Source organism: Coenobita brevimanus, chromosome 112, assembly GCF_032717465.1.
Source record: "Coenobita brevimanus isolate Jiangsu-jjx chromosome 112, ASM3271746v2, whole genome shotgun sequence".
Lineage (NCBI taxonomy): Eukaryota > Metazoa > Arthropoda > Malacostraca > Decapoda > Coenobitidae > Coenobita > Coenobita brevimanus.
This window is the reverse complement of record NC_137065.1, coordinates 5850870-5878439: the sequence shown is the minus strand read 5'-3', so window position 1 is coordinate 5878439 and position 27570 is coordinate 5850870. Positions and strand designations below refer to the sequence as shown.

At 42.9% G+C, this 27570-nt stretch overlaps 1 protein-coding gene across 1 annotated transcript in view; it reads left to right on the top strand.

Moving 5' to 3' along the window:
• The first annotated feature begins 1527 nt into the window (after positions 1-1527).
• The window catches only part of LOC145418066 (85/88 kDa calcium-independent phospholipase A2-like), a 118011-nt gene continuing 91968 nt past the window's right edge, over positions 1528-27570 (top strand). The window contains exons 1-7 of the mRNA XM_080286598.1: positions 1528-1632; positions 6102-6265; positions 6495-6713; positions 9034-9211; positions 16316-16537; positions 22130-22255; positions 24280-24408. Coding sequence (XP_080142724.1) covers positions 1573-1632; positions 6102-6265; positions 6495-6713; positions 9034-9211; positions 16316-16537; positions 22130-22255; positions 24280-24408 — 1098 coding nt within the window. The 5' untranslated portion in view covers positions 1528-1572. The remainder of the gene's footprint in view (positions 1633-6101; positions 6266-6494; positions 6714-9033; positions 9212-16315; positions 16538-22129; positions 22256-24279; positions 24409-27570) is intronic.

Below are 27570 nucleotides of genomic sequence, written 5' to 3'. Positions count from 1 at the left end.
GGACAGAAAGAGTTAAACTGTTGTAACTGGGTGGTGTCAGGTATGGCATCTGAGTATGAGATATGGTGTGTCATTATGATGTGTTGTGAGTATTTGGTATATTGTGTGACTATGAGGTATGATGTGTGACTGTGAGGTATGGTGTGTAAGTATGAGGTATGATGTGTCAGTATAAGATATGGTGTGTGAGTATGAAGTATGGTGTGTCAGTACGGGGTATTGAGTGTGATTATGAGGTATGGAGTATGAGTATGAGGTATGGTGTACAAGCATGAAGTGTGGTGTCATTGTGAAGTGCGGTGTGTCAGTGTGAGGTGTGGTTTATCAGTACAAGGTGTGGTGTATTTACAAGTTGTGATGTGGTGCAGTGTCATTGTGAAGTGTGGTGGGATGCTGTGCAGTATTGTTTTAGTACAGTGTTAACATTCAGTGTGATGATGAGAGACTGACTCAGAGATTGTTTGTGAGTGAATTGGAAAGGGAGAGGGAGAAGGGAGAAAGGAAGGATGAGCTGGAGGGATAGGAAGAATTAGTGGAGAAGTATATGATAGAGGGGAATGTGAGTTGCAAGGAGGGCAACCTGGTGGCAAAGGTCAGGATAATATGGAGGCAACTTGCTTTTGGCCATCCCTTCTGGGATTAAGCCATCTGGCTAAAGATAGTGATGACTTTTTAAGAAATTAATGCTATCAATTTATGGTTTTGATGGAAAGATTGCAGTAGTGATGGGGTTAATGAAATATGATATATAGGGTAGTCCATATAGTATAACACTTCACTTCCACTCTCTTGGGTGATTTACCATGAGTTGTAGGGATGGATTAGTTGGTGTTACCAGTGTCTGCACTACATTATTTATTCATCTCCTATTCTCGCTGCTTCATCCACACCCACACCAGTACACTGAGCCATCCTTTCAATGCAGATTATACTGTCAGGTGGGTTCCTAGTAGATTACTATGTCTGGGCCTGTCCAGTCTGAGAGGCCTTCCCTCATCTCAGTACAATAATCTGATAGTAATCTGTGTATCTAACTGTACTAGCCAGTTTTTTCTAACTTAGAAAAGCCCCTGCATCCTACATGTAACCTCTCTAGTTCAAAAGAATCCTCAATAAGTTTAAGAAATTATCTGTAGGTAGCAAATATAAAATATACACGCAGTACAGTATATTGTTGAAAGCATCTGTAGGTAGTAAGAAAAAAAAAATACAGCATGCCCTCGTTTTATGACTGGGATGCATTTTTGAAAACAGAGCATATAACCAATTTAGCCTGGAGCGATCATATAAGTGAGAAAATGATCGTATAATGAGAAACTATTCATCACAATGATTGTATATTGAGAAATTGTGTATTAGTGATTGCCTGAGCAGGAAAAGAAAAAAAAAAAGATTCTAAAATCTTACTGATCATATACCAAGTGATCATATAAAATGAGGGTATGCTGTACATTACATTGGTGAAATGAAGGGGCTACTGGTAATGATTGTGATGCCCAGTTAATCCCCAACCTCTGCCAGCAGCTGGTGGGGGAGGATGCCGTGATATATGAGGGAAGTCTCCAGGACAGGATGTCACAGTTCTTTGGAAAACTGGCTCGAGGCTTGGGGTGGGGACCTCAGCCCACTAAGGTTAGTTTCCTTCATCATCATCATCATCATCATCATTATCACCATATTCATTATTGCCATCATCACCGTCATTATTATGATCGCCATATTCATCGTCATCGTCTTTGTCGTCATTACCATCGTCATGATTGTCATTGCCACTGCTGTCATCATGATTATCATCATCATCATCATCATCATCATCACCATTTTCATAATCTCTGATGCCTAACTTCCTCCTAGGACTCCCCCATCCCCCCACCAGAGGTTATGGTTAAAATAAAACTCCTTTCATACTGTTTTGTCTAGACACACATTTTTGGTTTAACTAAGATGCTCATTGTCTATTTCTCTGTCTCCGATGTACGTGTCCTCTCTCCTCTCCCCTGTTCCATATCATGTAAAGTCTTCCTCAGCCAACATTACCCTCACTTCTCTCTCGAAGTTCCATTGCTACCTGTACAGTACCATGTGTATGAAAAAGTTTGGTATATTGAAACATATGTGGCATGAAATGAGAACCACCTGCTTTATGTACAGTATGTATTGCACTGGCCAACTTCAGCCTGTGTAATCCACATAGGTCTACTTAAGCTACATAAAAACTCCATTTCCACTTCTGTCTGACCAAATAATTATACTAGGGCTGTATCCTCCTACTTTCTCTATACTCATTTCAAAGCCTAAGGTGGCTGTTGTGTGTATTTATGTAACAACTTATCTTGCTCTCCTGTTCCTGAACTCGATTCTTCTGAATTCTCTACACTCTGGCTTCGGCTTTCCTGTAATTCTCTGACTAAATATATCTGTGCTGTTTACTTATCTCCTAATTCTGCTGGCTGTGAAAAATACTTTGACTACCTTACTTCTACAATGGAACACATTCTATCCATTTCTCCTTTCTCTGACATCTTCATTCTAGGAGATTTCCACTCTAGGAGATTTCAGTGTTCACCACCACCTTTGGCTCTCCTTTCCTTTCACTGATCCACCTGGTGAACAAGCGTACATCTTTTCTGTCCTTAATGACCTAGAGCAGCTTGTACAGCACCCTTCAGGTATCCCTGACCACCTTGGAGAGAGCTCCAACATACTTGACCTCTTCCTTTCAACTAATCATTCTGCTTACACTGTTAATCTTTCCTCTCTGTTGGGCTCCTCCGATCACAACCATATTACCTTATCATGTCCTATTGCTCCAGTACGGCCTGTGGACCTTCCAAAGAAACGTCGGCTGTGGCGTTTTGGAGCTGCAGCCCTCAGGCAGTACTTCTTTGATTTTCCCTGGAATGATTATTGCTTCCATGACCAGGAGCCATCTGAGTGTGTCTTGCGCATTACGGAGGTTATTCTCTCAGGAATGGAAGCATATATTCCCTTCTCATATCCTTTGACTAATGCAAGAAAGCCTTGATTTAATCACACTTAATGCTTTCCACAACAAAGAGAGGGCCTATAAAAGGTACCAGAGCCAACAAACCCCTTAATCACATCTTTATATGTTTCTGCCTGGAATAATTCAAAGTCTGTTCTTCGCTCTGCTAAAAATAATTTCATCCGTACTAAATGCTCTCAACACTCTAACTCAAATTCTTCCCGGCACCTTACCAAAAACCTTTCTAAAAACTTTACCTCGTCATCCATCCATCCTCTTTTCTACTCTGATGGTTCTGTAGCTATTTCTTCTACTGATAAAGCAGATCTCTTCACTCAGACTTTCTCTTCCAATTCCACCTTAAATGATTCCGGTGTTGTTCCTCTATCACTTCCCCCTTCAGACTTCCTCATGGCTGACATTAAAATTTCTTCAGCTGATGTATTTTCTGCCATCACTGGCCTCAGTACTAACAAGGCATATGGGCCTGATGGGGTCTCTCCTGTTGTTCTCAAGATTTGTGCTTCTGTGCTTACACCCTTCCTAGGTAAACTCTTTTGCCTTTGTCTGTCAACTTGTTATTTTCCTTCTTGCTGGAAGTTTGCTCTTAGTCAGCCAGTCCCAAAGAAGGGTGACCATTCCCAACCCTCTAACTATTGTCCAATTGCTTTAACATCCTGTTTCTTCAGAGTTTTCGAGTCAGTTCTTAATAGAAAACTTTAAAATCAACTTTCCCATCACAACCTTCTTTCTGATCATCAGTATGGGTTCTGTCAGGGATGCTTCACTGGCAATCATCTCACCTACCTTTCAGACTCCTGATCATCTTCCTTTAGGGACTTTGGCAAAAACTTTGCCATTGCACTTGACATCTCAAAGGCTTTTGATTGAGCCTGGCATAAATCTTTAATATCCAAACTGCCCTCTTACGGTTTTATGCTTCTGTCTGTGCCTTCATCTATAGCTTCCTTTCTGGTTGTTCTGTAGCCGCTGTTGTAGATGGCCATCGTTCTTCTCATAGATCTATCAACAGTGGTGTCCTCAGGGCTCTGTCCTATCACCAACCCTCTTCCTTTTATTTATCAGTGACCTTCTAAGCTGTACACCTAACCCTGTCCACTCGTACGCTGATGACTCCACTCTTCACCTTTTCATTTGGTTCCCGCAGCGTCCATATCAGCAATTACTTCAACAAACGAGGGATGAAGTTATGGCACACCTAATGTCTGACTTGTCTTATATCTCTGACTGGGGTAAAAATAATTTTGTTTTTAATGTACAAGAAACTCAGTTATAAACCTATCAACCTGACAAAATCATCACAGGAGTACCCAATAATGTTTAATAATATTCAGCTTAATCCTGCATCATCCATGAATGTGCTTGAGGTTTCATCCACTCGGGACTTATCTTGGAAAGATCATATTACGTCTCTTGTAAAATCTGGCTGCAAGAGATTAGGTGTGCTAAGCCAACTCCATTCCTTCTTTACCCCTGCACAGTTATTGACTTTATACACAGGTTTTATCCACCCCTGTGTGGAGTACAACTCTCATGTGTGGGGAGGCTCCCCTCATACAGCTCTTCTCAATAGGGTGGAGTCAAAGGCTTTTCGTCTCATTAACTCTCCTCCTCTTACTGGCATCCTTCAACCTCTGTCTCTTCGCCGCACTGTTGCATCTTTATCTCTTTTCTATCGCTACTTTAATGGTCACTGCTCCTCTGAACTGTCTGCTTGCATTCCTCCACCTCTACGACGGGCGCGTAGCATCCGTCTGGCAGCAGACTCTCATCCTTTTTCTGTCCAACTCTCTAATGCAAGAATTAACCGTTACTCCCAGTCTTTCATTTATGCAACAGGTCAACTCTGGAACTGTCTCCCTCTGTCTGTATTTCCTGCTGCCTATGATCTCCAGTCTTTCAAATGCAGTGTGTCCAGGCATCTCAAAATGATCGGATCTTGAATTTGGCTCTATATTGTATTTTGTTTTTCTCTTGGAGAGAACTGTTACTGCGGGCTCATGGCCTTTGGTTCCTTCTTCCTCGCATAAAAACACACACACACACACACACACACACACACACACACACACACACACACACACACACACACAATCCTTGGTGTAACATACATCAGTGTCATTTAAGCAACACATCACAGACATTAAAATCAACACCAAAACTCAATACTCTAAGGTCACTTGCCCATACAACATTCGGTCGAAAGAAAGAAACCACCACCACGGTATACAAACAATATATACTTTCAGTGAAGAATTATGCAAGCCCTGGTTGGGCTTCTAAACTCACTAAAACATGCAACAACACCCTACAAACCATACAGAACAAGGCCCTGAAGATAATCACAGGCTGCACTGCCACTACTCCTACGACCACCTACACCAAGAAACCAAAATCATCGAGGCTTGAGAAGCACACAGTTTCTTGCTGCAGCCTCCACAAACCCACACCATCGACTACACTACATGGCGGCACATCCACACGCACCAAGGAACATCAAAATAACACCCAGCTTACTATGTCATACATAAATACTGTCATCTCTCCTGCCTTGCCTGCCTCAAACCAGCTTCCAGAAGCATATCCATGCTCAAATCACTCGCATTCAATTCAGTCACTCAGAGGGAACACACAGCTGCATGTACAGCCTCCTGATATCCACCCTTCTGAATCCTACCTCCCTCGTGAGGACAGGGTCCACCTGGCCAGGCTGAGATGTAGGCATCATCCAGCCCTCTTTGAGTTATCAGAAATAGCTGGATGACTCCATCGCTGATGCGTGTCCAGGATGCACCACAGCGTCCCATACTGTTAAGCTCATTATGGAAGACTGCATTGCACACAATCACTTGTGCCAACAACACAACTTACACTCCTTGAGAGCTCTATGGGAAAGCCTGGTCTTGGGCGTGGCCTTCCATAGGGACTTCGGGCTGTTCGGCCAGATTGCATAGGGAACAGTGAATGCTACCAGTACAATCAGTACCTTATATCTTTGTCTCTTTCCATCTCTTTCCTTTCTTCTAAAAGTTATTATGGATTCTCATTAATAGAGTATGAGTGGTAAATATTATTTTGTTACATGCCATTTCAGGTTAATAGTGTGAACTGGAGTGAATACAGTCAACGGTCATTCACTGTGGTGGAGGGTCCATTCCTTATTGCCCCACTGCCAGAGGATGACCTACGTGAGGACCCCAACCTTGCATATGAACTCATAATACACAAGGAACTCAACAGCTCACGCAATGCATACAGGTTACTGGAAGCTGTCTTGATGCATTTCATATTGTGGTACTAAGATTTTTGTTTAAATTCTTGCTTTATCTGGTATTTGGTTGTAGCACAGTGATATTTCACCTTCATATGTAACCAGATTTGTGACTAATAGCATCAGCAGCTGTTCGCAATAATTGTACAAACACAGGATAATGGCTGTATACTTTTGTAATTGTCTGTATTGTACTTTGTGCGTTATTTCTATCAGCCTGATCCGTACCTGCACTGAGAGGGAGGCTCGTGCAGCCCTGGCAGCATATGCGGGTATCCTGGTGCCCCTGGTGGATTCCTGTGGCAAGGAAGTGCTCTGTAACCACATGCTGCAGAAGATCCTTGACTTTCTGCGAGACCACCCAACGTGGCACCTTGCTCACATCACCACGCAGTTTGCCTTCCTTGACGCCTTGAAGAATGAAGAGGTATTAAGGTATGTTACAAAGAACTGTGACATCTTTTTAACCACCTCACAATATGGTAGCTATGGTCATAGAGGGAGAGAGAGAATGTTTTTTTTGTTGATGATGTTGCAGTCCCAGGCTCAAATGAATGTGAACCCAGAAGACTGCAGGCTTATTATCCCCACATGCAGTCCACTATACTCCTTTTGGGGGATAGGGAGGGAGATAAGGGATGTTTGTTTAAGGGGACAATGGAGTTGCCAAGTTATATTGTTGCCATGATAATAAGGCATTCCTCTTCTCCAGCTCCTAGATAGGATGGTGAAAAAGGTTGTTTGAGTGAGTTTCAAGGTGAGAGGAAGTGTGGTAGATCAAGAAGGTAGGGGATAGTCATAGGAAAAAGTGTGAGAAAGTTAAGTATGGAAGTTAATAAGTTGATGAAGTAGCAAAGAATATAAATTGATGTATAAATTATATTTGGAGAAGGATGTTACCAGGGTGTAGTGATGTACCTGTTTCCATTGTAAAAAAAAAAAAAAAAAAAAAAAAAAAAATATATATATATATATATATATATATATATATATATATATATATATATACATATATACATATACTGCCTAATGTATCATTCTACTTCAACCTTCATATTTTTCCTCATGTCATTATAAAGGTTTAAGTCTAAGTTTGACTTTATTCCTCAAATGAAGCCACTCAGGGAAAGTGACTAGTCACTCACCTTGAATGCCTGCCCTGAGTAGCCTAGCCTTGGGCTTTTATGCTGCTGATGAGGCTTTGATGGATTTGGTAATGTATGGATAGGTGGTTGATATCTTGTCAGACATTTATTATTATTTAAGCTCATCTTATTTGCTTATGCTACACATTGTTCTCTTTGCCCATTTCTTCCATCCATCATCCATCCATCATCCAAGCCTATGTTGCCCCATGAGGAGTGTAGCAGTCCGGGGCTAGGCAAGTTGGTCCCGACATTTAAGATGAGAGTGACCAGCCTCACTTATCCCTGAGTGGCATTATGTGAGCAGTTACCCCAACCATCCCTTGGATATAAACCTTTACCAGTCCAATCCTATTGGAGCACCACAATTACCCAATACACCACCAGGCGCCAAAATTTGGTTACATGGTTATCACCCAGCATAGTAAATGGTTTCCTGGTGTACAGGAAACCATTCGGTGTGTCACGCAGTGTAGAGTCACCGATTGGCAGAAGGAACAGGAAAGAATGAAGGAAAGAAAGACACAAGAGGAAGTGTAAAGTCGCCTGTAGGCAGAAGGATGAGGAAAGAAAGAAGGAAAGACAGAAGAGGAAGGAAGGAAAGGCGGGAGGAGAGGAAAGGGCAGACACCCGAGAGCGGCACTACATTGAGTGAGCGGATGATGAGCACCCGCACCCATTTCTTTTCATAGTGTTTTATCTGATGTAATCGTGGCCACCCCCTTCCCTATCCCTCAGTACCAGTCTCATGTAGTTATGTCTATATTTAGTTCCATTTCCCCCAAGCTTTTTGAACGTTGGAAAGACTGAGAGTGAAACGACTCATTAGTTACACATCGTGGTGGAGAACATGATTGAGAAGGTGATCATTGTGTTAGTGTTTGCAGTTGCTGCCTTTAATGTTACGAACTATTTGAAGTGGCGTAGTCTTTTTTAATTCTTTTCATTTGTGTTCATTAAGGAAGGTATACATACCATCAGAACACACTTTATTTACTTGATCCTGTACTCCTTTCTCTGTTGCTATGTTTTTTTTGTTTTTGTTTCGTTTTTGAAGGCTCCAACATGCTTGCATGCGTCGGCCTTGGTCATCTAATGGCGACTCTGCATGCTGCTCGATCTCTGGCGGCCTCCCTGTTCAGTCCCTTGACTCTGAGGTCACACTTGATGACCTCGTCCCATGTCTTTTTCAGTCAACCCCTCGCAACTCCACCCCCAATATTAACATTTCTCAATTGCTGCACCCAGTTATCATCCCCCATCCTCTCCACATGCCCAAACCACCTCTTTCTACATCTCCTCATCACAACACCTATATATCAGTATCTTACTCCAGCTGTTATTTTCCTTTATGTTGTCTTTTCAGACCTTAATTATTCATTATTACTTTTGCTCATCCTACTTCTCATGTCCTTTTCATCCTCTGATACCTTTCTCATATTCATGTTCACTTCCACCCATTCTCAATACTGTACCTGTCTGTTCTGTTAATCTCCCTCTTGCCTTCTTATGCCCTTTTGTTCCCTGATGCCCTTTACATAATCAGAATAATTTTTCATACCATTTTCCCAAAGCTGTTTGTTTCATCATTCATCCCTCTTTTTCCCCAGCTTCCTGAATGTTGGGGAGGACAATGAGGGACTTTACCCACTACATATTGCAGTGGAGAATGAGAGTGAGAAGGTAATCAGTGCTTTAATAGCTGCCGGTGCTGCTCTGGATGTTACTGACAATGATGGCAACACCCCACTCCACCTTGCTGCATCAAAGTCTGTTGCAGTTATACAGGTCAGGTCAGGTCAGGATATTTTTTTTCCCCCCAACTATATCTATATGCAGTACTGTATTTATCTCCACACACCTTCACATCATCTTTTAGGCTCAAATACTTATTGTCCTAAGTGAATAAAGGCATGGACTATCTTGTCCAGGACTAGTGTGATGGAATTAGCAGGGGTATTTTTATAACTTGTCCATGGGCCTTGTAGAAGATGTGCCAAGACTGTTATAACAAAATTGAAATTTTCAAACCATTTCCTGTCACAGCATGTGTAACTTTCCTACTTTCAAAGGCAGTAGGATAATGTTTAACACTGATATCAGAAGGAAGGGTAGATTAAGACAGCTGAGCAAAGTTTTATGGCTAGGTTTATGAAAGTACGGTATAAATATTCAAGAGATTCTTGCTTGAAAAATTAAGCCCCATTTTACAGAGGAGATTGCTTTTATTGTTTTTTTTCTGTCTACTGATTATTTTATTTTGCTTGGAATAGACTTTTAAAGCTGAAACAGTTAGGTACAGCCTTCAGTAAACCCTCCACAGTGAGGGACCACCTAAACTGAATATATTCTGATAGCAGAAGTAAGAAAAAAAAAAGAAAAAAAAAAAAATCATATTCTAAGGTTAATGTTATGCTAGAGATGAGTTTTGGGGAGTTTTAAAAGTTTTATACAGTACTCTTCCCATTATCCGATGTAATTCAGCCAAAGGCATGTCCAGGAAGTGGGGGCTGTCCGGATAGTAGGTCCCTGCCTCCTGGACTGCTACTTATTGACCTAACCCAGTCTAACTCAGAAAACCACCTACATAACTCCCTACCAGACCAGCATAGCACCTATTTATGGCCCTAATCTCACAAATTAGGGACAGAAAACATAAAATAAATGAGAAGGAATCAGAGAATGAGGATTTAGAGGTATGGAAAATACTGTACAGTATTTAGCAGTATGCAGGGTACTTACAACAAGTCCATGGCCGTCGCAATGAATAACCCGCTCCCTCTCAGACTCTGACAGTAATAAGGTGCACCTGAATCACCTGCAGTAATCCAGTGTTGCACTGCACTTAATCATTTGCACTCTGAACTCGTCTTAACACTTCTCATTCTTTTCTTACTTGCGCTCTGCTTGACTCTCACCATTGTTGCACTCTGCGCTGCATTGAAGCCTTTTCACTCTGAATTCTAATTTCTTAACACTGCGCATTCTTTTCTCACTTGCGCTCTACTGTACTTGACTCTCAGCAGTGTTGCACTCTGCACTTAAGTGTTTGCACTCTGAATTCTAATTTCTTAATACTTCCAATTATGTTCTTTACACTGCACAACACTCTATATTACCGTGTGATTCAGTGGCGAGTTTTTACTGTTTATTCACTGTCAAAGTCCGAGAGTCACTGGTGCAGGTGGCTGAGGGGTGCGTTGCTGGGACGTGATGATGGGCTACCCACTGCAGAAGACTCTGAAGACAGGCGCAAACTCACGTCCAGTGGCGACTCCACTGTGGCTGATGTGCTGGGCTGTGGCACGGAGGTGGAAGGCCTGTCTTAGGGGGGCAGTGGTGTGGAGCCAGGGCTGGGCATGGCAGGGGTCATGGGCCTGAAGAATTTGTCAATAGTTGAGCGATGTAATGAACGGCGATTCGGGTGATTGATGATGTGCTGCCTGAAAGTGCGCACTTCCTCCACAATTCCCAAGGGCCCCATCTCCCTGTCACAGTCCAGGTGTTCCAGGTAGTTGAGAACGAACTCAGTGTGCTCTCAGAGTGTGCTTAGCTTGGGGATGGCTGGAGTAGTGGCATGCTGAGAGGAGTCCGCATCATCGTTGCTGTCCTCCGGAATCTTCAAGCCGGACACTTGTGCTGGCAACTGAAGATGCGATCTCGATATCAGACATGATCTTATACCCAGGATCGCCCTCGTCGTCAGCCAACCACTCATGCACATCGTCCACTTCAACGTCGTCACCAGCCGCACGAAGACGTGCATAGAAGTCATCCACATCAAAACCTAGGAAGTTTTGCACCACATTGGCCCCGTAAAGCAGAAGAGACCAACCATTTTCCAGAGTCTTGACAGAGACTTCCCTCCATGCACTGGCCCAATTGTAGATGGCTGACTTGATGTTGTAGCAGCAAATGTTTTCCACAGTCTGCTGGCCTCGCTTGTCTCATCCCGCCCTGCGCTCGTCCTTTTCCTCAAGAACAACCTTCACCTCGTCCAGGAACTTCCTTTGGTACAGCCTCTTCGTTGCCATGATCACTCCTTGGTCCATTGGTTGGATGAGCAGTCGCATTAGGTGGCAAAAACATGCACCTAATGCAGCCATTCTCAGCCACCAAGCCCTTTTCAGATGGATGCTCATGTGCATTGGCCAGAAGAAGGAGGGCCATTACCTGGTCACGCAGGATTCCCAGTGTATTCGTCTGGTAATGGATGACCTCCTTGACGAAGTGGCGTTGAAACCAGTTTTTGAAGATCTTGGCTGTGAACCAAGCCATCTCAGAATGGTACCAAATGACAGAAAGGACATCCATCACCCAACGAAGACACCGAGGCTGCTTTGCACGGCCAGCAATAATGGGCTTGAGCCAGTGCATGCCGTTAGCATTGGCACAACACAAAGCAAATATCCGTTGCTTGCAAAGCTAGTGGCCAGGCACATACTTCTCTGTCTCCTCTGCTATAGTGTTCGTTGGCATCGAGTGATAGAATAGACCAGTTTCATCAGCGTTGTAAACTTGACCGAGAATGAGGCCCTCCCTGTTGATCAAGCCCTCCACTTTCTGCTGAAACTTCTCTACTCCCTCCTCGTTGGCATTCAGAGCTTCGCCGTGGGCCGTATGGTTGGTAAGGCCATGCTGTAACTTGAAAGCAAGAAGCCAACCCTCGGATGCTTTGAAGTTTGGGGTGTGTGTAACCTTGTGAACTTCTCAGCAGCAGCCTTCAACTCTGTACCATGCGCCATCACACCAGCAGCACGTTATTGTCGGTACCAAATCAGTGTGGACTGGTCAATTTCTGCAAACTGGGGAGTGAACATAACCTTCCTCTCCACGTTGCATTTGGTCTTCGATGCGAAGTCAGCCATGTACTGGGTGAGCTTGTCCCGGGATCTCTTCATATCAAGCAACGTAGAGCGAACCAGGTTGAATTCATGGAGGATGTCTGACATCGACCATCCCATGTCCACCATGTCCAATATCTCCCTCTTCTTCATCAGAGTCAGAACCACTTGTTTCCTCTTCTCGAGTGGCAGGGCCATCACCACACAGGCGAGAATGAGGCAGGAGAGGAACAGCAGGGCCTACAGCAGGTAGAGCACCACTACAAAAGTGAGCACGTGGGCAGCCATGGTGATGAGCGTGCACTTATGGCGATGGATGAGCGGAATTGGAGAGGAGGCAGCATCACCCTGCCAGATGTCAGTGGAACTACATGGCAAAACACAGCTGGTCCGCGCCGCGCACCAAGTTCAAATTATGGGTGAAAAAGAAATCATTTTTAATTTTTTGTTTTTTTTTGTTTTTTGTTTTTGGGGCAATTTTGGGATTACGAAGTCCCGGGCCCAAAATGTCCGGGTAGTGGGGTGTCCGGATAGTGGGCGTCTGGATAGTGGGCAGATTACTGTACAGTACACCCTCATTATCGACGGGGGTTAGGTACGTAAGATACCCATCGATGCCTAAAACTGTCGATACCGATTTTCGTCTGGTCAGGTACCCTCTTGTTTATATATTTTGGTATCCCTTCAATCACTAGTATGTAATATGCAATTTAGTTTTAGTGTGTCTTAGAAATAAATTAGTTAGGCAATTGAAAAACTGAATATCATAATAAAACTACTTATATTAAGTAAATAATTATGGAGAAAATAGCATAATCTCTGATGTTGATGCGTAGTGGTGGTACACTGGACCTCAACTTGTAATGGCTGCTGTATCGTCACTTCTCTCTCCACTTACACCTCACTCCATCTAAAAATAAAAGGCGAAACCAGCAGTTGTAGCCATCCATACGTTTACATAACCGAGTGCGTAAAAAACAAAACAAAAAAAACAAACAAAAGCAGCAGTGGTGGTCATTCATACGTTAAAATAACTGAGAGTGTGAGGCAAGTGTTATGTTAGATCAGCTGTTCGCACCGATCTTCACAACATACGCGTGGTGCTGCTAGCTCATACCAGAGAGACCACACTCTCCCATTTACTTTCATTCTCAAGGGCTTCCTTTCATTCTTGTATTCCATTTCTCCCGGACCTAAGTTTTCACAACTGTATGGCAGTTTATGCTGTCAAAGATAAATCTTAGCCTAGCCTTCGCTAGGATCTTCTTTTAGGAAAATTCAACTCTCCTTATGCTCGTATATTTCACATTTAATCTCAGCTTAACTTTTGCAAGAAATATCTTTTATTGACAAAAAATCCAACTCGTCTTTAACATTATAACAAATTCTAAATCTTAAACAGTAAACTATACAGAAATGTAATTCTGCTCACATTCATTCATTCATCATTCATTGCCAGACGCCATGTATCCCAGATGGGGTGGCCAAGGGCTTAGAGTTAATTGTTTTACAGGGAGGGGCACTAATCCTCCACCAACCCCACTTGACACGTAGGGATGCCAACAGCATCTGGTGTTCCCAGGCGGTCACCCATCCAAGTACTAACCAGACCCAACTGCTCACCATTCAGTTTATTGTAGTGCTGTCAGTTTTTGGAGACTGGTCTGAAGAAGTGCTCAATTTTGGTCTGAGATATTTCCCTCCTCATAGATCGCTGAATCTCCATGTAGGGCATCATGGCACTTTCCAGCAACCTCTTCGTTTTAAGTGTCCTCTCAAGCGATGGATCTATTTCAAACAGACGATCAGTGAGGGCCCGTGTCATTCTTAACATTTCTCCTAGGTTTTCCAGAGTAAGTGTGGGGAGCTGTTCCTCTTCTAGTTTATCCTCAACCTGCTCTCGAACCTTGATGAGTTGTTCTAGTTCCTTATCTGTCAGGGCTTCACCAGCATGTCCCAAAAATTCATCTTCTATCTCCTCAGGTCGTAAATTTGAAAAACCGTCACCACCAACTTCATGAGCCAGCTTCACGATGTTGTGTAACTGGGGAACAACAGAGGGGAATCCTTGGAAATCGTTTACGACGTCAGGCCGTAATTTTCTCCAACACGAGTTCACACATTTTGTTGTCAACTTGTCATGACTTTCTTTAATGAAAGCTATGCACTGGGTGATATTATACTGCCTCCATGTTTCCCAGCTTGTGGCCTCATTTTTCTCATCAAGAGACTCCCTGATCATGGCAGATGTTTTCTCTGCATATTTTGCTTTGAAAACGGCGATGACTCCCTTATCTGTTGGTTGCAAAATTGAGGTTGTATTCTTGGGAAGGAAGACAACCTCAGCATTGGGGTGGGCAAATTTTAAACTTTCTGGATGCCCAGGGCAGTTGTCCAAAACAAGTAAAACTTTAAATTCCATTCCCAGGTTTGCCAGATATTTTTGCACCTCTCGGACAAAACAGTTGTGGAACCAATCAAGAAACAATTCAGCTGTCATCCATGCTTTCTTATTTGATTGGTAAAACACAGGCAGGAGGTTCATGTCTCTATTTTTTAAAGCACGTGGACATTTGGAATGATACAGGAGCATGGGTTTTATCATATGTCCTGATGCATTACCACACAACAGCACAGACACACGATCTTGTGCTGCTTTAAAGCCTGGCGCACTGTTCTCCTCCTTCGAAATGTACGTTCTTTTAGGCATTTTCTTCCACCACAGGCCTGTTTCGTCCACATTAAACACTTGTTTAGGCCTGTACCCTTTCTCCCTTATAAGTTCAGCAAGTCACGTGGGTATGATTCTCCTGCTATCTGATCTGCTGAGGTTTCTTCACCAGTCATCCTAATGTTATGTAGGCCATACCTTTTCTTAAAATTCTCAAACTAGCCCTTGCTGGCTGCAAATTTCTTTTGCCTAGAAGCACCAACATTACCAGGCCTATCACCATCGTCATTACTTTCATCACCATCATCACTGTTTTCACCTGCCTCACTTTCATCACCATTATCTTCACCAACACCACTGCTTTCACCAGCAAACCGGGCATAGAGTTGTTTTGCTTTGTTTCTGATGAACTGGGAGTCTAGCAGCACGTGTCGGCAGTTTAAGTCCTCAGTCCAAATATTCAGTCCCTTTTCCATTTTCACCAAGGCATCATCTCTCACATGCATCATCACTTTAGCCGATCCTGGTGTGCACGAAGCCAGAGCATCTTTAATGTCTTTTTCTCTCCGTTTTATGCCACGAACACTGGACTCATTCATGCCATACTCGCAACCAGCTGCTGCATAGCTCATTCCACTTCTAAGTTTTTGCAATATTTCGTTCTTTACTTCCAGGGTAAGTACTTTCCTTGCTCTCTTAGCTGCCTTATTTCCAGTTGGAGTGTTACAAGGGCGCTTCAGAGCCATGATGATCACGAAAGCACGATAGATGTGGCCGAACACGATGTGAGAACAACAGACCAACGTGGACTGATGCTGTTGTTTGTCGGGTCAGCGGGAACATGCAGCGAGCAGCCAGAGACACCTGGCGAGATGGTGCGCAAACTTGCTAGGAGGTGCCAATACAATTCTTTATTTTTTTATTTTTTTAATAATAATAATTTAAATAACTCCCAGTGGAAAAAAAAAAACGTCAATAATCAAATCCGTCGATAAAAAAAACGTCGATAATGAGGGAGTACTATATATGTAGACACATTCCAGGATTTTTTAACACAGTTCTTCTTGCCCAAGATTTATGGATATTCGTATCTATCTAGTGCCAAAGTTTTCATGGCCGGATGTATGAAGATAGCTGTATTCTAGAGACTTTATCATGTTCTACTGGAGAATGAGAGTGAGAAGGTGATTGGCACTATAGTGGCATTAACCATCCCACAGGCTTTAAGAGTGAAAGAGCACCCAGTTATGAATAAGAACAACACTGGAGGGAGGCCACTACAAATAGCACTTTTATGGTGATTTCCCAGGTTTTCCCTATGTAAATATATTGTACATTCTTCTGAATCAACAACTGAAGCAATCTACCCTCTCACAGGCTCTAAAAGTAAAACAAAACCCAGTTCTGAACAAGAAGAACAATGCTGGAGAGACACCACTGCTCATTGCCGCTCATGCCAACAAACTGGACGTAATAAAGCTTCTCATCCAGCTGGGGGCCAACATCAACCACCGGGAAGAATTGCCAGCTAGGGAAGATAATCAGGGCTACTGGGATAAGGTTGACAAGCTACTGCTAAGCAAGGATATTAGTTCTAAGGTGAGTTTTCAGTGTGTTAGAGAGAGAGAGAGAGAGAGAGAGAGAGAGAGAGAGAGAGAGAATTTTCTGTAATTCTTTGCCTTTCTTGAACTGTAATTGTATTTTGTGATACTGTATGATTGTTTATCCTTTTTCTGTAGGATAGGGCTGATTGTAACATACAGTAGATGATCCTCTAAGACTGTGTGCTGTACATGAACTTTAGCAATATTTTTTGAGGGTTCTTTTTTGACATTGCAGGGGATAAGTATTATAACTTCAGTGCTTCACATCTATATTATGTTGTGCATGAATTACAGTAAGTCATTGTTGTATATTAAGATGTTTTAGGCATTACATGGAGTGACAAGCCTAATGGTTTCTTGTATGGTTTCCTGTAAGCCAGGAAACCATTCACAGCACTGGGTGGTAACCATAAAACCAACCCACACATGTTTCCTATGTGTCAGCAAGTGGGTTGGACAAGGGTTAGTGCCCCTCCCTGCAAAACCACTAGCTCAGAGACAAATGGCCACCTCTTACGGGATTATGGCATCAGGCTATAGATAGAGAGACAGCATTCTTGATACGGCCATTAGTAATTCAACTTTATTAGTAGCAGTAGAAAAGTTTATAGAGAATGCCAAGAAGTTGTTTGAGGCTTTCATGGATTTGGAGAAAGCTTATGACAGAGTGGATAGACATGGAATGTGGAAAATATTAAAAATATATGGAGTAAATGGGAAGCTGTTTAATGCTGTACAGAGTATGTACAGTAATTCTCCAATTATCTGGATGTCCATTATCCAAACAGTCCATTATCCAGACACTGTTATCTGGTTGTTTGAATCTGCAGTGTTATTCATACACTTTTCCATTTGATCCAGACAAAATGCTTGCGTCTGGATGGAAATTATGGCTGAGTGAACATTTTTGCCCGGCAGGACCTTTTTTTTCTTTTTTTTTTCTTTTTTTTTCCATGTCACTGCAGGGTATGGCACTGCAGTGGTGATTGCCCATCTGTGGTTGATGGGTCTGCTTGACCATGGTAATTGCTTAGCTGTGGTGTATAGGTCTGCTTGACCAGATAAAGTAGTGTAAAACACCAGGAATATGTTGTATGATGTACTGTAGTGGCCTTTCACAATGGATTTCAAAGTTAGGGTATGTACAAAAGGGGGCCAGGGGAGAAGTCCACTGTCCAGACATGACTTTGGCTCTGTATTTCAGATAATTGAGGGATAACTGTTTGAGGACACTAGGGCTGCAGTATGTGTGGATGATGAACTGAGTGAATTTGTCCATTTGAATGTTGGATTGAAACAGGGATGTGTCATGTCTTCATGGTTCAGTTTGCATATGGATGGAGTTAGAAAAGAGATACAAGGTAGGGCAGTGGATGTTGGTGTGACCCTAATGAGAGAGGGCAGTGTTGGAAACATCCTGTTCTGCTGTTTGCAGATAATACTGATTTGTTAAATGAAGACAAAGGGGAACTACAAGGCATGATGGATGAGTTAGGGAGAGTATGTAAAAAATGGAATCTAAAGATGAGTGTAGGGAAGAATAAGGTTGTGATCTTTCACAGAATTGAAGTCACTGAATACACAGTGAGGCTGGATTGTGAGGAAATGGAAAATGTTAGTGCATTTAAGTACAGGCATACCCTGGTTTAATGATGCAGTTGGTTAAGTAAAAACCCATTGCTAGGAGGTTTATCATATCACGGGATAGATTTAACATGTAAAGTACAGTGGGCTCGCCTGCATCGCGAGCTCAGACTGCACAAATCGCATTGTGCGTTAGTGACGAAAAATCATAACCAAAAACCGTGAATGCGCGAGTTTACCTCACAGAACGCGAGGTAGAGGAAAGGAGTGGCTCAAAAACGCCATTTTCCATTAGTACGCAACCCCCCCCCCCCACACACAACACATCCATCGTCACATGTTGTGATGTTGATGCGCAGAAATTCCTAGGCATTCTACTGCGCAGCTTGGGGTATGAGGTGGCAGGCGTGCCATTACAGACACGGCTCGTGCACAGTGCATATCCGCTCTCTGCAGCTAACCTGTCATGTACAATGTGTTGCTGTTTTTTTGCTCTATCCTGGGCTGTACTGTACCTTCGCTGCACCATGCCACCAGCCCCAAGAGTTAAGAAACTCCTAACGCACGCAGTCAAGTTTGAGATTATCAAGCCCAAGGAGGAGGGAAAAGGAAATACAGTTATCGGTGAAGCCGTGGGACTGGCTGAATCAACAGTGAGTCAGTGAGGAAGAACTGCGATGCCATCAGGGCTCTAGTGAAGATGTGTGGTGCATCGGACCTTGACGGCTGCTCCCGGGTGGGAAATCGTGCGATGATACTAATGGAACAGTATCTTGCCACCTTCATAATGAGAAAGGAGAAGGAAGATGTACCACTGAATGGCAGATTTATTTGGAACCAAGCCCAGCTCTTTTACAAGGCAACATCTCTCAAGTTAAATGTGTACAAACCTTTCAAGGCATTGGTAGGATGGCTGCACCGTTTTTTGAAACGCAAGGAACTCTGTTACATCAAGCTGTCACATCTGCCGACTGGCCATGAGAGGATGCAATGTCAGATGTGTCGGCATTGGACTTCGAGGGGTTTATGACCGAAGTGAGTGAGTTAGAGGTTCCTGGGGAAGGTGCTCAGGAGTCTGTGGAGAGAAGTGTTGGTGCAGTGGGAGGTGCGGCACTGTAAGTGTTGCCGTGCCTTGGAACCCCTGTTATTTAAGTCCATCAGGGCTGTTGTCTACTGTTGTTAAGGTGGCTGCCCATATTTTTGTTATTGTAGCTATACCTGTAGTACAGTGTGTGAAAAATTTGACCTTCATTATGTTTGTAAGAGCCAAAAAATGTCCAGGTATGAGGGGGTACCTCCCGTACATTATTTTTCCCATAAGATATATTCACAATGCATGAGGACCCGGACCACCCAATCTCTTGCGCATTGTGCGAGCCTACTGTATAGGGATACATTTTTGAGCTTTGGATCCCAACCAAGTCCTAAACCCAACCATATGAGTCCAAGAAAAGTTTAAACCAATCTAAATGGCCCAACAGCTGTAAAAGAAGTTAACCTAAGCCTAAAACCAGTACCTGTCTTGCTTGTACCCAGTCAAGTTCACTGGAGAATGCGATCTCTGACTTGTATTCAAACATGGTAAAGAAGCAGCAGCAGCATTGTATACAATCCCACCATCAGATAGTCCCGGGACAATAAAATAAACATCTGTTATGCATAGTAATAATGTATGAATGATGCAGAGCCGTCCAAGGTGCCAATTGTTTTGACGGAGGATTGTTGATGTTTATACTGGGAATTCCCTTGACGGGGAATGCTGTCGATGATGTGATTGGGAAAGCCTTCTCAGCGGCCCCTCTTTATGTCATTTCTGTTACTGTGCTTCTTTATTTTCTTCTCTCTTATTTTCCAATATTTATTTAGAAATACATTTGTATTTTCAAAGTGTTTGTCTTTGAACTACCCGAATGTAAACACATGGTTCTTTGATCGATGACGCAATCAGGATAACCTGTTCAAAGGCATCTCTTTATGTCGTTTTAGTTACTCTTCTGGTAGCTGAGCTTTTTTGTTTTCTTCTCTCTTATTTTTCAACATTTATTTAGAAATTCCTTTGTATTTTCAAAGCTTTTTCCCTTGAACAACCTGAACGTAAACATGATTTATCAATCGCTGATGCAATGGGGATTGCATTTTCAATGGCCCCTCTTTATGTTTTAGCTACTGTTCTGGTTGCTGAGCTCTTTTATTTTCTTGTACCTTATTTTCCAACTTTTGTTTAGAAATTCCTTTGCTTTATCAAAGCATTTTTCCTTGAACAGCCAGCATGTAAACTCATGATTTATTGATTGATGATGTGATCGGGATTGCATTTTCAATGGCCCCTCTTTATGTTTTTTTAGCTGCTGTTCTGGTTGCTGAGCTCCTTTATTTTCTTCTCTCATATTTTCCAACATTTATTTAGAAATTCCTTGAACAGTCCAAATGTAAACTCATGATTAATCGATGTCACAGTTTTCATCAGTGCATGAAATATTTATTCACCAACTTTTTTGTAATTATTAATATTTATTTCAAATTATTATTATGTATTCCATGATAGGGTAGATGACAGTTCAGTGGTCAAAAACAAAATATTCTTTGTTGAGTTACCTAGTTGTCCACTCTGTTTTATGCCTCGTCTGATAGGCGAGAGTCCTTACCCCAAATGATAGTGTTCACTCTACCTGTGACTAAAACATATTAATCTGTGTCTAGAAACAGTTTATAAATCAACCTAAACACAAAACTTAAGTCTAAAATACATGTATCATGAAAATCGGTAAAATAAAATCAAAACCCATCCCATAACTGAGGGTAGGCCTACGATAGGGGAGGTTGGGTGGTATTTCTACCCCCATCACTATTCTGGAGTATCACATCGAGGGGTATCGTAAATTGGGGTTTGCCTGTACTTGGGTAATGTGATGAGTAAGGATGGAAGTTTAGAGGATGAAGTACTTGAAAGGTTAAAACAGGGAAGAAAGGTTGCTGGTTCATTGAAATCAGTGATAAGAAATAAGGAAGTGAGCATGGAAGTAAAAAAGTCACTGCATGATAGCATTGTGATACTCACTTTGACGTATGGAAGCAGCATGTGGATCCCGTTAGGATGCAAGTCAGTTTACACGGAGAGACAGAATAGCAAATGAGGAGCTGAAAGGGCATTATGGTGTGGATGTGGATGTGATGGAACGTTCGTTCATTCATTCGTTTTTGAAGGCTCCAACATGCTTGCATGCATCGACCTTGTTCACCTAATGGGAGCTCTCCATGCTGCTGGATTTATGGCAGCTACCCTATTCAGTCCCTTATCCATGAGGTCACACTCAAGGACCTCGTCCCAGGTCTTTTTTAGTCTATCTCTTGCAACCCTACCTCGAACATTAACACTTCTCACCTTCTGCACCTAGTTATGATCCCCCATCCTCTCCACATGCCCAGACCATCTCAGTCTACCTCTCCTCATCACAACACCAAAACACTCTAGTCCCATCCTACCCCTCAACTCTTCCATCATAAACATAGCCTCCGAATCATTGCCATTAGGACGTGAAAGAAAGTGTTAGGAGAAATGCATTGAAGTGGTTTGGCCATGTGGAGAGATATGGAGAGTGAGAGACTAACTAGAAGAGTGTATGTGAGTGAGGTGGAGGGGGAGAGGAAAGGGGGGACCAAGGATGAGGTGGAAGGGTGGAGTGAAGAGGTATATGAAAGAGTTGGGTGTAAGTTGGTTGGAGGGCATCGAAATGGCAAGGGACGGGGCAACATGGAGGCAGTTTGTTGTGGGCACCTCTTACAGGATTAGGACATCTTGCTGTATACGGATAGACAGATAGAATTCTAATAGGCATTATTTTTGTAATTAAATATGGAATTCATTACAGAAGAGGATATGAAAAAGGAGAACATATAGTAAGAACTTTCTGAAGAGTTTCACTTCCCTACTTTGTTATTCATGAGTGTGAGTTGTTGTTTCATAATAATGATACTGACCTGTAACATCTGTTTTGATGTAAAGGACCTGCACAAGGGTGGGAGTCTGCTGCACTGGGTCAAGACACGGGAGCTTACCGATCTCTGCCTTGACCTGGGATGTGACCCAGACCTCACAAACTCTCTCAACCAGACCCCACTTCACATCCTGGTGAGTCATAGATTTTATTTTATTTTATTTTATTTCATTTTTTCCCTATGTTGACAGCCTGCTCTTTATGTCTTGCTCCTGTCTTCACATTTATTATATATCACCCTTGACATCTAACACATGACATCTCAGTCTTATCATTGCTTTCTTGAAATATCACCCCTTACATCTCACACTGGACATATCACCTATGACAGTTCATCCTTAACGTCTCACCTGTTACCTTGGCTTTGATCTTGGCCTCACAGACTCTTTCAGTCAGACCCCATTTCATGCTCTGGTGAGTCACTGGGATGTATTCTAGATGGCATACGAAGTCTGATCGTGCCTTGTTCTGAATGATATATTTTGTGTAGTGCACCTTTCTATTCTTTTTTGTTTTACTGAGGGAAATTGTGGTATATTGATATTAATAATATGTGTGATAATAACATTATGGAGACTTTAATTCTTGCAGTTGTGCAAAACATACTGTATTTCAAAAGGATACGTGCATGGAAGCCTACAGTGTTAACAGGCCATGTCTATCTATCTATCTATTGCCAGACGCCTCAATCCCATTTGGGGTGGCCACAAACAAATTGCCTCCAAGTCGCCCTGTCCCCCACCATTTCACTGCCCTGCTCCCATCTCACACCCCCCTCTCTCATATACCTCTCCACCCCATCCCTCCATCTCATCCTCGGCCTCCCCCTCCCTCTCCCCCCTTCCACCTCACTCACATACATTCTTTTTGTCAGTCTTTCACCCTCCATCCTCTCCACATGGCCAAACCACCTAAGTGTGTTCCTCATAACGCTTCCTATCACATCCACATCCGCACCACAGCGCTCCTTTATATCCTCATTCGTCAGCCTGTCTCTCCATGTGACTCCACAGGCTCCTCTTAAATAACTCATTTCCACTGCTCTCACTCTTGACTTGTGTCCTTCCAACAACGTCCAAGCTTCACTTCCGTACTTTAGAGTTGGTATCACAGTACTGTCATGTAATAACTTTTTCACTTCCATGCTCACTTCCCTGTTTCTTATCACTGCTTTCAAAGAACCAGCAACCTTTCTTCCCTGCTGTACCCGTTCAAGCACTTCACCCTCCAAACCTCCATCCTTACTCATCACACTACCCAAGTACTTAAACGTACTCACATTTTCCAATTCCTCACCATCCAACCTCGCTGTACATTCACTGACTTCACCTCTTTCAAAGACCATCACTTTACTCTTCCCTACATTCACCTTTAGATTCCGTTTCTTACACACTCTCTCAAACTCATCCACCAAGCCTTGCAGCTCCCCTTCGTCTTCACTCAACAACACAGTATCATCTGCAAACAACAGTACAGGGAGTTTCCAAACACTATCCTCTCTCACCAGGGCCACTCCAACATCCACTGTCCTACCTTGTACCCCTTTTATTACCCCATCCATGTACAGATTAAACAACCATGGAGACATGACACATCCCTGTTTCAACCCAACTTTCAAAGAGAAAAATTCACTTAGTTCACCATCCACACGCACTGCAGCCTTCGCACCATCGTACATACTCTTCACAGCATTCAACAACTTCCCATCTACAGGCCATGTGTTGTATCATAATGTAGGGGAAGACTGGGACATAGAAAAAATTTATTGTCTACCTTTACGACTTTCATGCAATTCATTTGTCATTAACACCTTACATTCAGTGACATGTTTTACTGCTATGCATCTAGCTACCTACTGACAATATTTTTCAGCTTTGGGAAATTTATTATTCTGAGGTGGTTGAAAAGGCTGTGTTTCTACCAAATTGAGTAAAGTAGGAGATAGCAGGAATAAATTGGAGTATCAAATAGAGCTGGGATTCCGGGGGCTTGAATGGTAAGTGATTGGAAGCGTGGCCCATTGGATTGAGCAATTTTGGGCTGTCTAGTCGTTGCTACTCCTCACCCTGCCCTAGGGTAGGAAAGGAGGTCCGGATGATGGTGAATGATGATGTCACTAGAATGCAGAGGTTAATCCCATGTCTTGTTCTTGTATCAGGTGTTGCGAAATCGGATCCAGTGTATAGTAACTCTGCTGTGCCGGGGAGCCAAGGCCAACTGTGCTGACCAGGATGGTATTACACCACTACACATGGCTGCTGCTCAGTGCTCCACCACACTTGTACAGGTGGGTTGTGGGTAGGTGAAGTGTGGCTGTGTTTGGGGATCCTCAGAGAATATAGCAATCCCTTGTGCTTGTACCCCTGAACAACAATAAAGGAGAGCGGAGTGCAAGAATTATTGTGGCATAAGTTTATTGAGTGTTGTAGGGAAGGTATATGGAAGAATTATTATAGAGAAAGTAAGAGAGATATTAGCAATCCTAGTGAGTGATGAGCAGGGTGGCTTTAGGAGTGGAAAAGGATGTGTAGATCACATATTTGCTGTGAGACAGACAGTGGAGAAGGTTTGTGAGAAAGACTATAAGGTGCTTATGGCATTTATGGATGTGGAAAAAGCATATGACAAAGTAGACAAAGAAGGATTGTGGAAGGTTTTGCTCATGCACAGTGTAGAAGGTAAGCTGCAAGGTGCCGTTAAGAGTTCTGATGATGGTAGTGGGGCATGGACATCTAAGTGAATGGTTCATGATCAGTGTGGGCATGCAATAAGGTTGTGTGATGTCCCCATGGTTATTCAATATAATTGTATATATGGATGGGATGATGAGAGAAGTAAAAACACGAGTAATGGAGAGAGGGATTGCGTCGGTAAGAAATGGTGATGGATGGAATGTCTCAAATTTGTTGTATGGTTATGATGCAGTGCTGCTTGCAAATACCGGACAAGAACTTGGTAGACTAAAAAAAAAAAAAATGGTTTTACACCAGGTATCCCCGAAGGGCTAAGGCGTGTAGCATTTTATGACTGGATGCCCTTCCTGATGTCTACCAGTGACCCTTGAGTGGATTCGATCCTCCTACCCTTCGGTCAGAGCGGAGCGCTCTATCCCACTGAGCCATGGCTGCCACCAAACACGTCCTTCGAACCGGATGGACATGTTTTGTGGCAGCCGTGGCTCAGTGGGTTAGAGCGCTCCGCTTGAGAGTAAATGAGGCCTCCTGAACCAGAGGGGGCTAACCGACGAAAGTAAAAAAAATGGAGCTAATAACGCAAGCAGTATCTTGCATCCTTCCTCTGACTACTATGTGGATATGGATCTCTCTGGCTTCATTTTTGGCATGCTAAAATCAGCCTTATACCCAGGTATCTAAAAGCGAATCTTTCCGTGACATAAGTACAAGCTCAATACGCCCGACCATAGAGGACCATATCCTCCCGCGCTGCTTTATCGAATAGCGAGAGCTTTGGGCCATGACTTCACAGACTCGGGTGGGGAGTGAGGAAGACCCAGTCTGTTTTCCCATGCCGCCATTGCCAAGAATAATGAAAAAATGAAGAGTATTGCCAGGCAAGAATGATACTAATGGTGATTACTGTTGATGTTTATTGTAGTAGCCTTGTCAGTCATTAATAATTTAAGAACATAGTGAAGTATCTGTAGTTTCTGTCAGGAGTTGGAACATTGTTACGCTAGTAATCATGAAAAAATGAAGAGTATTGCCAGGAGAGAATGATGCTGTTGGTGATTATATACTATTTAAGTTCAGTATAGTAGCCTTGTCAGTCATTAATAATTTTAGTTGAGCACAGTGAAGCGTCTTTAGTTTTTGTCAAGAGTGTGAACATTGCTACTTCAATAATCATGAGAAAATGAAGATTATTGTCAGGAAAGACTGATACTGTTGGTGATTACTATTTAAATTTATTAGGATAGCCTTGTCAGTGAGGAGATGGAAGGAGCACTTTGAGGATTTGTTGAATGTAGAGAGTGAGAGCAGTGTGAGTATAAGTGGTTGGGGAATGGCTGGGAGAAGAAGAGATGAGAGGAGGGAGGAAGAGATCAGTAGGTCGGAAGTAGTGGAAGCGATGAAGAAGATTAAGCTGGGAAAGGCCCCAGGAATTGATGGAGTGTGTGGTGAAATGCTTAGGTATGGGGGTGAGATTGTTGTGGAGTGGATATGGAAGTTGTGTAGATTGGCTTGGGAAGAGGGAAGGGTTCCAGAGGACTGGAAATCAGGTATAATTGTTCCTCTGTACAAAGGAAAAGGGGAGAGAGAAGTATGTGGTAACCATAGGGGTATTTGCCTTCTTAGTGTGACTGGTAAAATATATGGTAGAATACTCATTGATAGGGTTAGGCATATGACAGAGGAGCTAGTCGGAGAAGAACAAGGGGGATTTAGGAAGGGAAAAGGGTGTGTAGACCAGATATTTATTCTAAGATGTTTAGTGGAGAAGTATCTAGAGAAGGGAAGGAAAGTGTATGCTGCCTTCATGGACTTGGAGAAAGCTTATGACAGAATAGATAGGCAAGGTATGTGGAAGGTATTAAGAATATATGGAGTGGAGGGGAAATTGTTGAGTGCTGTGAAGAGTATGTATGAGGGAGCTAGGGCTACGGTGCGAGTGGATGGTGAGCTGAGTGAGTTCTTTGATCTCAATGTGGGACTGAAACAGGGGTGTGTAATGTCTCCATGGCTGTTTAATATATATATGGATGGGGTTGTAAAGGAGGTTCAAGGTAGGGCAGTGGATGTGGGGGTGGCCCTAATGAATGAGGATGAGATTTGGAAGCTTCCGGTGTTGCTGTTTGCTGATGATACAGTATTGTTGAGTAAAGATGAATGGGAGTTGCAAGGTTTGGTGAATGAATTTGGGACAGTGTGTAGGAGGAGGAAGCTGAAAGTTAATGTAAACAAAAGTAAAGTTATGGTGTTTGAGAAGAATGAAGTCACAGAGTGTGCAGTGAGGTTGGATGGTGAGGATATGGAGAATGTGAGTGCATTCAAGTACTTGGGTAGTGTGATGAGTAAGGATGGAACTTTGGGGGATGAAGTAAATGAAAGGGTACAACAGGGAAGGAAGGTTGTTGGTACACTGAAAGCAGTGATGAGAAATAGGGAGGTGAGTATGGAAGTTAAGAAGTCACTGCATGATGGTATTGTGATCCCTACCCTGACGTATGGAAGCGAGGCGTGGACCTTGCAAGAAGGGGAACAAGTCAAGAGTGAGAGCAGTGGAAATGAGTTACTTGAGAGGAGCATGTGGAGTGACGTGGAGGGACAGGTTGACGAATGAAGAAGTGAAGGAACGTTGTGGGGTAGATGTGGATGTGGTTGAGAAGATTAGGAGAAATACACTGAGGTGGTTTGGACATGTGGAGAGGATGGAGAATGAAAGACTGACTAAGAGGGTGTATGTAGGTGAGGTGGAGGGAGGGAGAGGG